Below are 12705 nucleotides of genomic sequence, written 5' to 3' on the forward strand. Positions count from 1 at the left end.
TCTCTCTCTCTATATATATATATATATATATATATATATATATATATATATCTTTGTTCCTATTTTCTCACAGTAATTTCAACACTGACTTTTCCTCCTTCAAGCTTCTGTGTCTTATTCACACTGAGATGTCCAGAACTGAACACAGTGTCTCAGATGAGTCTATTAAGAGTATAGTACAGGGTGATTATCACCACCCTGTTTCTGAAAGCTGTGCCTCTCTTAAAGTAGCGCCAGATTTCATTAGCTTTTTGGAAAGCCACATAATACTGCTGATATATTATACATAAACTTCACTAATTCTCCCCCCCCCCTGATTTTTTCTACATTTCAGAACCTTCAGTGACTTTTTAATTTCCATAGAATTAGATTGAAATTCTTTAACCTTGCATGCTAGTTCCTATATAATCCACTATATAATCAAAGAAGATTCTTAGCTTTATGAGATTAAGTTGCTGGAATAAAAGTGATATTAATAACAGAAATGAGGAAATAAAGAGGAATGGCAGTTTTGGAGAGGGGAAAGAGACAATACATGAGAGAAATGGTGGTTTTGAGATATCTTAAATTTCATGGTTTATATATTTTTCATAATTAAAAAATTTTGTGAATGCCATAAGACCAAAGATATCTTATTGAAATCAAGTTTATAGAAGTTTTATCTTGCTGTTGCGGAAACAGAGGAAATGTGACATAAAGTTGGGAAAAACTAGTTTTATCAGAACTTATTAGTATAAGTACTGAGAACTGAACTACTTGGTAAAATATATTCAGCTCTTGCTGTTCTCATTAATTGTATACTAGAATAATCCTAGCATGGTTTTAGCTCCATTGTTCCATGTTACTGTGATATTGAAAACTAATGGTAAAAGAGTGTAGAGCCACCACATTTTGCAAAACCATTCTTCATCTCAAGATTGGGGCCCTTCAGGGGGCAGCTGGGTAGCTCAGTGGAGTGAGAGTCAGGCCTAGAGACAGGAGGTCCTAGGTTCAAACCCGGCCTCAGCCACTTCCCAGCTGTGTGACCCTGGGCAAGTCACTTGACCCCCATTGCCCACCCTTACCACTCTTCCACCTATGAGACAATACACCAAAGTACAAGGGTTTAAAAAAAAAAAAAGATTGGGCCTCTTCTGAATCTTCACACTTGGTGTCCTTCTCCACCTTCACACTTACTCTCCTTGTAAAATCATTAAGCTATGGTTCAATCCTGGTGCTTCTTTATTTTTTCTCTTTCCAGACTATTCTCAACCTTGTTGAGAAGGATAAGGAGAAACTTAAAAATGGGCAAAATGGCAATTAGTAGGTTGTATGGGAAGAAACAAAAAAACAAAAAAAAGACCTGGGGACTTTCATGTTAAGTTTGTAATTCAGAAAGTTTAAAATTGTTGTTTCCATTTGATATGAGTAACTAGATCTATCAAGGCTTATTTGCATATAGGATACCTTGTCAGTTTGTCTTTTAAAGGATTATATCAATCACTAATTTAAATTATTAAACACTATTTAATTGAATACTAATATAGGGCAATATTTCAAACTGTACAAATGCTTTTTTAAAAATTCAGGATTTCATAACTGCATCAAAAGGCCTTTCTTAGTACTAATACTTTTCCAACTTTATTGGATAACAAAGCCCTTGCAGTGCTCTTTCAGCAGCCACTGGCTTTAATACCTAGTAGTGATAGCATATATTTTGCTTGCCATCCATTTTCTTAGCTTCCTAAAAGTAAATGTAAAGCTAGTTAAGTCAAATCTTGGCTTTCAAGAAGACACGTTATCAAGGGGAAAATGACATCATTTCTTTTGGTATCCTTGTTTCTAATTTTATAGGCAGAACTATGGAGAGGCTCTAGTTGGTTGGGATGGTGTCACTTATGATGAAAAACTTGTCATTTTTTTCAATAATTGTAAAGTTTCTCAGCAGATTTGGCCTCAAGATGCAACTAGATATTCATCAGGCATATTTTAGGTGATTATGATTTTTTAAAATAGCTAACAGCTATCCAATACCTACCATTAACTTATTGAAAAACTTTTTTCCAGCATTTTATAGCCTTAAAAAGAGTTAGTGGTCTTCAAGGGAGAAAGAAACCATTGCTGATTGCTTTAAAATAGCCCCCAGAAATGACTATTATTCAATATATATTCATCCTTAACTTGTAACTGCAATATAAAATGTTTTTAACAACCTTTCTCCAATATTAGGTGATACTTGAATTGATTTTAAGGTGTTTTTTTTAAGTGGTTCAAAGACAGTCATTGTTGCCAAGTTCTTTGATGTTTTTGTATCAGTTGAGCATGTTATTTATCAAAAAACAATTGTTTTATGTAGTTTTAAAAAATATCTTCAGAATAGTAAGGTGGGTGGGGCTAATGCTAACTTAAAGGATGGTGGGGGTTATTGGGAGGGAGTGGGTTTGTTTTTTGACTGTTTTCAAAAAAATTAAAGTATTGCTCTTTTTTTTTTTCCTTCTCCCTTTTCCTCAATTTGCAATCCAATTCCAGAAGGTAAGAATTACTTTTTTTTCTAAAACATTATTATGTTATCATAAAACAGGAATTTTTAAGTTTAACTGAATGGATGCTTTAATTTTTTAAATTTAAAAAATCACATGTAGTTTTATAAAATGAAATTAATTTTTGAATGTTTTTAATGTTTTTGTGCATAAAATTTGTGTCATAAGTAAATAAAGGACTAAACTATATGGGAGTGCTTAGTGCTCTACAGAAATAATTCTAGAATTAAGTGAAATGTAAGCATTTATTGCTGCATTTCTGTTTCAGAACATATATATTTATGTATCAGTTCCATTTGGAATTTCAGTACAATTGAGGAAGGAAATGTTTTTGCATAATACTGAGATAACTGCTTTGATTTTTATCTATTTGATAATACTGTGTACATATTTTGAGGCCTATAAGCTATGGTATGCAATAAATATGTAGAGCTGTGGCCAATTTCAGGTACATATACCCTTGATTGAGTCATAATGCTCTTTCCTATCAGTGTTTATGGTATCCAAGTTCTCTTCTAAGTTCTTCCTTGGCAAAGACTCTGACTAATTGAAGTATGGTGATGTCAACTGCTTTTCCCAGTCTTGCAGCGGCTACTAAAATGAAGATAAAAGAATTAAAAAAACAAGCAGTTACTTTTTAATAAAAAAAGTTAATATATTAAGTGAAAAATTTACAAACCTAATTATTTTAATTCCCTGTCACGTGTATGTAACAGGACCTGAGGACACACAAATATCCCAATTGTGATTTCGTTCACAAATCCTAAAACTGTTTTGTAGTCTAAGTAGTCACAGTGTATTATTAGAATTAGGATATAAGAGTGAAGGACATGATATCTTCTTTAGGTATTTCTCTTCTGAGGAAGACAGTAAGGGGAATTTGAACATTAAAGCATTTTGATGTCCCAGAGATTCCTTAGGGAATAAAAATAGCTTCTTTGAAGGGGAGAACTACTCCCTGAAGGAGAGATTGTGAAGGGTGATTGGGGATGCCTGGCCTCCCTCCCTTCCCCCTAACCCCCCAATTCTCATTGTTTCTCAGGAAATCCAATGTTGACTGCTAAAGAACAACTAAAAATTAAGTAACTACCCCTGAGTCAATGAGAAATACACAAAATAAAGTCAAAAAACGGTTTTTTAAAATATAGTAAATAAATAAAGGTTGTTTTACTTATTTTGATGTCATATTTTTCAAGGCCAGTTAATTATGAAAGTGAATTTAATCTTCAAGATATTTTATTTTAGAAATAGAGAATCCATAGAGACAAACTTGTCCAGCATATACTTTTTACTCATGAGAAAACTGAGAAATAGTTCAAGGTCATGTAGCTAATTAGTAGTAGACCCAGGGCATCTTCAGTGCTTGCCACCCCTGCTATGTAATCTAATCAAAATAGCTGTAAACATCTCGTAGAAGCAGAGCACTGTAAGCCAGAATCATGGTGTTAGTGTATTGCATTTAACATACTATTTCTTTATAAATGTTCACAAATACTGACACTTTACTTTAGTTATATACTCCCTGGTCTATAGTGGTCAGACAGGATTTTGCAAGTGTTTTTTTATCTTTTCTTGTAATTTTATTTTTAAATATTTTTCCATGTTTACATGATTCATTTTCTTTCCATCCCCTCTTCCCTCCCCCCTCCCAGAGCTGACAAGCAATTCCCTGGGTTGTACAAATGTTATCACTTGATACTTATTTCCATATTATTTATTTTTGCTATGGAGCGATTTTTTAAAGCCTAAACCCCAAATCGCATACCCATATATATAGGTGATAAATGATGGCAGGCATATATTTTGCTTTTGCATTTCTACTCCCATAGTTCTTTCTCTCATTGTAGTTAGAATTCTTTCCCATAAGTCCTTCAGGAGTGTCCTGGCTTCTTGTTGCATTGCTACTAGTAGCAAAATTCATTATATTGAATTGTTCCACAGTGTTTTACTTTCTGTGTACAATGTTCTTGTGGTTCTGCTCATTTCTTTCTTCATCAGTTCATTGAGGTTCTTCCAGTTCACATAGAAATCCTCCAGATCATTCTTTATAGCACAATAGTATTCCATCACCATCATATACCACAATTTGTTCAGCCATTCCCCAATTGAGGGACAACCCATCATTTTCCAATTTTTTACCACCACAAAGAGTGTGACTATGAATGTTTTTGTAGAAGAATTTTTCCTTTTTAGCTCTTTGGGGTACAAACCTAGTAGTGGTATTGCTGGATCAGAGGGTATGCATTCTTTTACAGTCTTCCATAATGACTGGATTAATTCATAACTCCACCAGCAATGCAGTAGTGTCCCAATTTTTCCATAACCCCTTCAACATTTATTATTTTCCTTTACTATCTTATTGGCCAATCTGCTAGGTGTGAGGTGGTACCTCACCATTGTTTTGATTTATATTTCTCTAACTTTAATAGATTTAGAACACTTTTTCATGTGCTTATTAATAGTTTTGATTTTTTTATCTGAAAACTGCCTATTCATGTCCCCTGGTCATTTGTTAATTAGGGAATGGCTTCATTTTTTGTACAATTGACTTAGCTCTTTATAAATTTGAGAAATGAGACCTTTGTCAGAGGTTTTCGTTATAAATTTTTTTTCCCAATTTGTTGTTTCCCTTCTAATTTTGTTCCTCATCTTTTTGGCCAACTGTGGCCACAACTTCTATTAATTTAGTGTTTAGTTATCATATATTTCCCCCTGTATCTCAAATAAGCCTTTTCTTTAGCTTAGCTATCTAAAAATTAAATTGTACTAACTTTGTTTTATCTACTTTAAAGTTTCCCTCCAAGTTCCCAGCCACATCCCTTCCTTCATCAAGTTTGTATAGAGAGATTCTATCTTAGAAATTCTGGCAGATCTTTTCTCTGTACCCTGTCACCAAATCACAGATTTCAGATTTGAAAGTTCAGTGACTTTCTAGACCAGAAATTCTTGGGTTGTTGATCTTGATTTTAAAATAATTTGAGAACTACATTTAAATATAATATATTTGCTTTATAATCCTATTTATTTTATGCATTTAAAAATATTGTTCTAAGAAAGGGCCCAAAGGTTTTACCAGAATAATTAAGGGTCCATGACCCCTGAGAGATGAAGAACCATACCCCAAATGAACCCCCATTTTAACATATTTAATAAGTTGTTGTCTCGGGTATATTTGAAAATCTCCAGTGAGGAAAGGGTCTCCTGGTGCAGCTTGTTCGATTTTTGTACAGCTCTAATAATAAGGAATGCTTTTTGTTTGTTTGTTTGTTTTACATTTATCCTATATTTGCCTCTTTGTTCTTCTACCTTTATTACTACTAGCTTGCCATCTTGAAGCAAAAATAATTCCTAATCCTCTTTGACATGCTAGCCTTTCAGATAATTGAAGATGGCCACATTGTCTTGAAAGCTCTCCTTTCACCTGGTGATCCACCCCCTATACCTTTAACCTTTTTTCATATGGCTTGAACTCAAGATCCTTCACAAATTGTGGCTCCCAGACCTGCACATAATATTCCAGATATGTTCTAAGTGAACAAATTATAGTGAGCTTGTTGCTTTTTTATTCTCTGAATGTTATGCCTCCAGTATCATGTAAGATAGAATTAGCTATATCCCATTGGTGACTCATTGATTTTGTAATACTTTAAATCTTCAGGTTTTGTATAGATAAATTGCTTTCTACCTATGTTACTCCTGTCTTCTACTTGTGAAATTAATTTTCAAGCCTAAGTATAAGACTTTAGTTATTAATAATGAATTTTCTATTTGTTTAAGCTTGTCAAGATCTTTTTTGATCCTGATTCTGTCATTTAGTAGGTTAAAATCCTCCCAGCTTCATGTTATCTGCAAATTTGATATGAATACAATTGATGCTTTTATTTTAGTCATTGATAGGAATATTAAACGGCACAGGATCAAGCAAGGATCTTTAGGGCATTCTACTGAAGACCTTCTAAGCTGACATTGAACTTTTATTGCCTTTTTTTTTTTTTTTTTTTTTTTTTTAAGAATTTGGCTACTCAGTCATTTTGTAATCCATCTAATTGAATTGTGGTCTGGTCCTTAACTCTCTTTGTTTTACATAAGAATAGCATGAAAAGCTTTTTAGAGATCCAAGTAAACTATAACCATGGTATTCTGCAGATCTGCCTGTTTTGTGATGCTATTCAAAAAGGGAAATAAAGTTTGTTTGTCACAGCTTGTTCCTGATGAAGTTATCCTGGCACTGACCTTTTTGATCAGCATGCTGTTCTTTGTCTAGATGTTCACTAATCATCCCTTAATTGTATGCTTTAGAATTTTACCAAAAATCAAAGCCAGGTTCATTATACTATAGTTTTGTCAGAATTTAAATTTAGGCTTTATGCTAAAGTATAGTGCCCAGCAAGTACCTCAGTATAGGTAAGGGGATGCCATGGTATGTATATGGGACTTCCTTTTTCCCTGATGCAGAGCCACTTGCTGGGCACTATATTTCAGAGTGTGCTCTTGGCCTGAGTTGATGTCAACCCTACCCCCAGTGTCCACAGACGTCTTTTTCTATCTTCTTATGCTACTCTGGGATCAAATGACTCATCACAATTGTTTCCTGGGTTGCCTCATTATTTAATCTGGTGCATTTTTTTAGGTTCTCTTTGAAGGAGTTTTTAGGGAAGAGAATTCACCTCTACTAATTCCTACCACTCCATCATCTTACCTCCAGCCCTCCAAGGTGCTTTCTTACTTTCCTTTCTTATCTTGTAATATCTTTTACCTACTAGGTTTATGTGTTGTGGCCTCTTCAGTCCAAAGAACAGTTTTCCTTGCAAATGGAAACTAGAATAAAATAAAAATCAAGCAGCTCTATGATACATTGGATAAAACATTAGACTTGGAGTCTTAAAAGATAATGGATTCAAATCCTGCCTCAGACACTTATTACTTTGTGAGCCTAAGCACTTGCCTTTAACATATCTCCAGTCTATTTCATCTGTAGAATTGGAATAGCTTCAATACTTTTACCTTTCTTGCACCCTCCATTGTTAAAGGAGATGGGATTAAGATAGACACAATTGACTCGTTGAGTTTACAATCTAATAATTACTATTTGCACCTTCATCATTTTACTAAAGACATTTTATTGATATATGAAATTTATTCCCTCTTTCTTCTCAGAGAGCCATCCCATAAAAAATAATTTTTCAAAAAGATAAAACAGAAGAAGAGACAAACAGCAAAAATGAACAATATATTAAAAAAATTTGAAAACATGTAATGTTCCACATCCAGGAACCTCCCACTGAAATTGGGGTCATGGCTTCTCATCTTTTTGGTCATGTTTGTTCTATTTATTTTCTTCATCTTATCTTTGTGATGCTGTAAATATAAATGTAAATATGAAACATTTTACATTTAAACTTAAACATATTTGATTTAGGACATATTTTCTTCATCATTAAATTGTAAACTAATGGGGAACTCCCTTTCTTTGGAAAAAAATGAGTGGAAGATGAGAAAATATTGGCAACTGTGTATAAGCACATCCTTCTTAGGAATTTGGCTGTAAGAAGAAATACAGGATTTAAAAAAAAATATGTTAAATTTGGAAGAAGAGATAGAGGATTCACAAAAAGGTGACTTAGAGAGACTTAGGCATGATTGAAGGTGATGAAGTAGTTGTTTGATAAGGAAGGATGGAAGATAAGAAAGGACCTAATAGAAGGAACAAACTTAGAAAGTGAAGAGAATGGAATTTGGAGCAAGTGCAAGAATTTTAAATTTAAAATGAAGAGATGCGATTAGGTTTGTCATGTTAAGTTAATAACTTGATAATATTTGTAAGCAAAAGCTTATGACATTTTTTTTTCAAACCCTTACATTCCATCTTGGAGTCAATACTGTGTATTGGCTCCAAGGCAGAAGAGTGGTAAGGGCTAGGCAATGGGGGTCAAGTGACTTGCCCAGGGTCACATGGCTGGGAAGTGTCTGAGGCCACATTTGAAAACTAGGACCTCCAATCTCTAGGCTTGGCTCTCAATCCATTGAGCTACCCAGCTGCCCCGCTTATGACAATTTTTAATGACAGGTTACCTTAATGTAGAATTTTCTTTGGTGCCCTAAAAAGATATAATTTGAAGATTATCTAGAATTGACCATTGTCATGTTATATATGGCAAAAAGAGGGTGAAAAAGTGATTCAAGGTAATAGTAAGAATAAAGTTAAAAGTACTAATCAAAGTCTGAAATAAGAAGGAAAGCCAAAAAATGAAAAATTATTACCTTGAAAATTGATGAAATTTTATACAGGTTTCAATCCTATTCATTATTTTCCCCTAGAGTTCCTGTTAGATCATCCTTCTGAGAGATTTATAAAATTTGAAGTAGTGAACAATTAATTACTCAATCAGCAAGGATTAATACACATTATATATACAAGACTTTGCTAAATGCTAGGAATACAATGTAAAAGCAAAACCAGTTCCTTCTGGGAATGTACATTCTAATGGGGAAGATATCATATCTATAAGTCACTACATATAAGTTATATGTTTAAGAAAGACTAACACCTGTGGTGTGAGGACTTGGTGTGTGCCTTTTTCAGGGCTACTTATCCTCCTTTGTTGTCTACCTGGCATTCATCTCTCACCAGTGGCTCCAAGAAGCTGTAGCATGAGCAGTGGCCACATCCTGGTAAATTATCTGGTTAAACCATATCGAAGGTAGTAACAGGCCAAAAACCGTTCAGTGAGTTAGGGGAACTGACTGTCCCAAGCAGATGTGAAGACTTTTGCCAGCAGAATGGGTAAATGAGAACAGTTTGTGCCAATAGCCATGAAGATAACTGAAGCAAGTACTGTGGAGCACTTAGAGTTTGGTCAGACATGGAAGATACTATGGCCATTCACAGCATCCTAGGCCATTACCAGTCATCCTGACTTGTCTTGTCACTGGACTTTGGCTCTAGATGTGAGAGTGAGGCTGATAATTTTGTGTAGTTGCTTCACTTAAATCCAATTCAAGATGAACAAAAAGGAAAATGATAAATGTGGGAGATGTAAGAAAATTGAGATTCTAATGCACTGTTCTTGAAACTGTGAAACTGATACAATTGTTCTAGAGAGCAATATGGAATTATGCCCAAAGGGCCTTAAAGCTATGCATACCCTTTGACCCAGCAATACCACTACAGGATCTGTATCCCAAAAATATCATAGGCAGGGGTGGGGGTGGGGGTGGTGGAAGACCTACTTGTACAAAAATGTTTTTAACAGATATTTTTGTAGTGGCAAAGAATTAGAAACCGAGGGCATGTCTGTCAATTGGGAAATGGCTAAACAAGTGGTTGGTTGTCTGGTTGTAATGGAACACCATGATGACATAAGAAATGACAAACAAGATGAGTTTCAAAAAAATCTGGAAAGACATATGAATTGATGCAAAGCGAAGTGAACATTACCAACAGAACAGTTTATACAGCAACCGAAATATTGTAAAATAATCAACTGTAAAGGACTATTATCAGAGAAGCAAGGTTTTAAGACAACCTCAAAGGACTCATGAAGAAGAATACTATCCACAGCCAAAGAAGGAATCATTGGAGTCTGATTGTAAATCAAAGCATGCTAAGAAATTTTAATGGAATGTATCTTCTTTCATGGCATGAAGAATATGGAAATATGTATCTGGTATAACTTACATCAGACTATTTACAAGCTAAGTCAGGAGGGAATGAGAGAAAAGTGATTTAATAATCATTAAAGATTATTTCTTTGTGAAATTGAAAATTTTTAATTAAATAAATCCAATTCATGCACATGTTAAGATATCACCCTCCATGTGTAAAGGGGATGGGGGGTGTCATTTATGCCATTAGTCCTCTTTGAAATGAAGGACAAACAACAAAAACAACATTTAGGATAAATACAGAATAGATAGAAGGTAATGTTAAAGAGGAAAATACTAGGAAGAGAGCCTTTTGGGCCAACTCTTAAAGAAAGCCAGAAATTTGGCAAGATTGTTTGGAAAGGGAATGATAATTTTTTTATTTAAATTTAATTTTTTCAAATGAAACCAATTAAAAAGAAAATTTCCTCTATCTTCCTCCTTCCCATCCCCTAATGAAAAAGGAAGAAAAATTAAAATTAAAACCCCTATAAAAAATATAGTCAAGCAAAATAAATTCCCACATTTACAATGTCAAAAAAGACTGAAAAATAATCTGAATCCAGTCCATCACTTCTCTTTTAAGAGGAGATAGTATTTTATATTATGACTCTACTAGAATTTGTGTTTGCCCTTGCATTGTTCAGAGTACATTGATGATAATGGAAGACCCAGTTCACAAACGTTTATCATATACCTAATATGTGCAAGGCGGTGTTCCTAAGCACTGGAGATATTGGCTGGCATAAATGGGAAGCAAAGTCTACTTTAAAGGAGTTTATATTCTTTCTTACTTTTGATGGGAAAAATCAAAGCATTGATGCAGATGAAACAGAATTTGAAGTGTGTCATGCCCATTAATGTTGTAAAGATGACTGATTCAGAATATACTGAATCTTGTTTTGTTGCGTTTTGTTTTTAATGAAAAGATGTCTTGCTTGAGAAGTTTGTGGTATCTAAGATATGCTCATGAATTGCATTTCTTTGTGTATATTGTCCAATAAATTTAAGAACGTGCACCTCTGTTATTTCAGGTCAGATATTGATTATGTTGCTTGTTTGCCTTCTAAAATCTTTCATTACCTACTTTCCTTCCCTTTCTCCTGAACTTTCCAGTCTTTTCACATGTTCTCTACTCCCTCCCTGAGTGATCACTAATCCTGGACCTCTTGATATTCTTTGAAAAGATACTTTATCATGGACTAGGCATTTTATTGGTTGCCCCCTCCATGTCCAGAATGCTCTTGTTTTCTCTGTCTCCTGACTTTTTTCCAAGATATTTGTTGTTGTTTGTGTCTGACTATGATGTCACTTGGAGTTTTCTTGACAAAGATACTGGAACGGTTTGACATTTCTTTCTCTAAATCATTTGACAGATGAGGAAACTGAGACCAACAGGGTTAGGTGCCTTGCCCAGCTAGTGGAGGCTGGATTTGAACTCAGGTCTTACTGACTCCAGACCTGGCACTCTTTATTATATCACCCAGCTGCCCCTACACAATAATATGCCTTTATTAAAATAATGTAAACAATTCCTGATTTTTATCTCATCTTCATAAGATGATAGGAATTGATTCATAAGATTAATAGGAAATGTAGGGGAACTTTGGAGACAAAAGTCCCTTTTTTTATGTCATTTCCGTAAAAATTTCTTCACCATTAGCCATTACTCATCTCCCAATAAGTAGCTGTATCTCTTTTTTGTAGAGAAAATGGCACATGTCTCCTTTCCCTTAGTTCTGCTTAAGACTTTTTTCTCACCTTTTATTCTAGATATGGTTACCTGGGTAACAAAATTACTGTCTCATTGAAGCCAGTACTTGTTCTTCTAGGTGTTGCTTTTTTATTAAATCTCTCTTTTTTAGTAATGCTTCATTTCTTTAGAACTTTCAATTTGACTTTCTAGTAGAATATTAATAGCTGGCATTAAGGTTTACAAAGCTATTTGCATATATAACATAAATTTGCTTTGGCTCCCTTCTCTGAAGGCCAGGTATGTTATTTTTCACCTCTCACATATATTATCTCATTTGTTCCCTACAACAATTTTATGAAGTAAGTGCTATTATCATTTCCATTTTATAGATGAGAAACTGAACAGCAGAACTAGACAATGTTTTCAAGTTGCCCTATTTTTATCCCTGAATATGAAAAATTATAGTACATTTAAAAAGTATGTAGTAGTTTCCTATAAACAACATGGCTTACTTTTAAAATAATTATTTGAAAGGAGTGTCTAGTTAAGTGATCTCTTTTATATAAATTCTCCCTCTAATAGTCTAGATTATTATCCATCTCTATGTCTCCTTTTCTATAATTCTCATCCTGCATAATAAAGTAGAATTTGTGATTTATAAATTTATAAAACAGTACAACAATCTAGAGATTACCCTAAACCTGTATTGGTAAACCTTTGGCATGTGTGCCAGAGGAGGCTGCTCCTCTACCCCTCTCCATCCCTTCACCACTCCTGAGAATATTTCTCATACCACCTGCCCCTCTGCCCAGCAACCCAATGGGAGTGCTTCTTTCCTCCCTTGTC

General features: G+C 34.2%; 1 protein-coding gene across 3 annotated transcripts in view; it reads left to right on the forward strand.

Annotated features, from left to right (window-relative positions):
• ASXL2 (ASXL transcriptional regulator 2) overlaps positions 1-12705 on the forward strand; it is a 166723-nt gene that overhangs the window by 62078 nt on the left and 91940 nt on the right. For 2 of the 3 annotated variants that reach the window (XM_044663756.1, XM_044663757.1), the window contains exon 3: positions 979-981. In XM_044663756.1, the coding sequence (XP_044519691.1) occupies positions 979-981 (3 nt within the window). Of the gene's footprint in view, positions 1-978; positions 982-2508; positions 2512-12705 lie in introns of all 3 variants that reach the window. The other variant, XM_044663754.1, reaches the window with a different exon arrangement.

The sequence above is a fragment of the Gracilinanus agilis genome, chromosome 2, assembly GCF_016433145.1.
Source record: "Gracilinanus agilis isolate LMUSP501 chromosome 2, AgileGrace, whole genome shotgun sequence".
Classification (NCBI taxonomy): Eukaryota; Metazoa; Chordata; class Mammalia; order Didelphimorphia; family Didelphidae; genus Gracilinanus; species Gracilinanus agilis.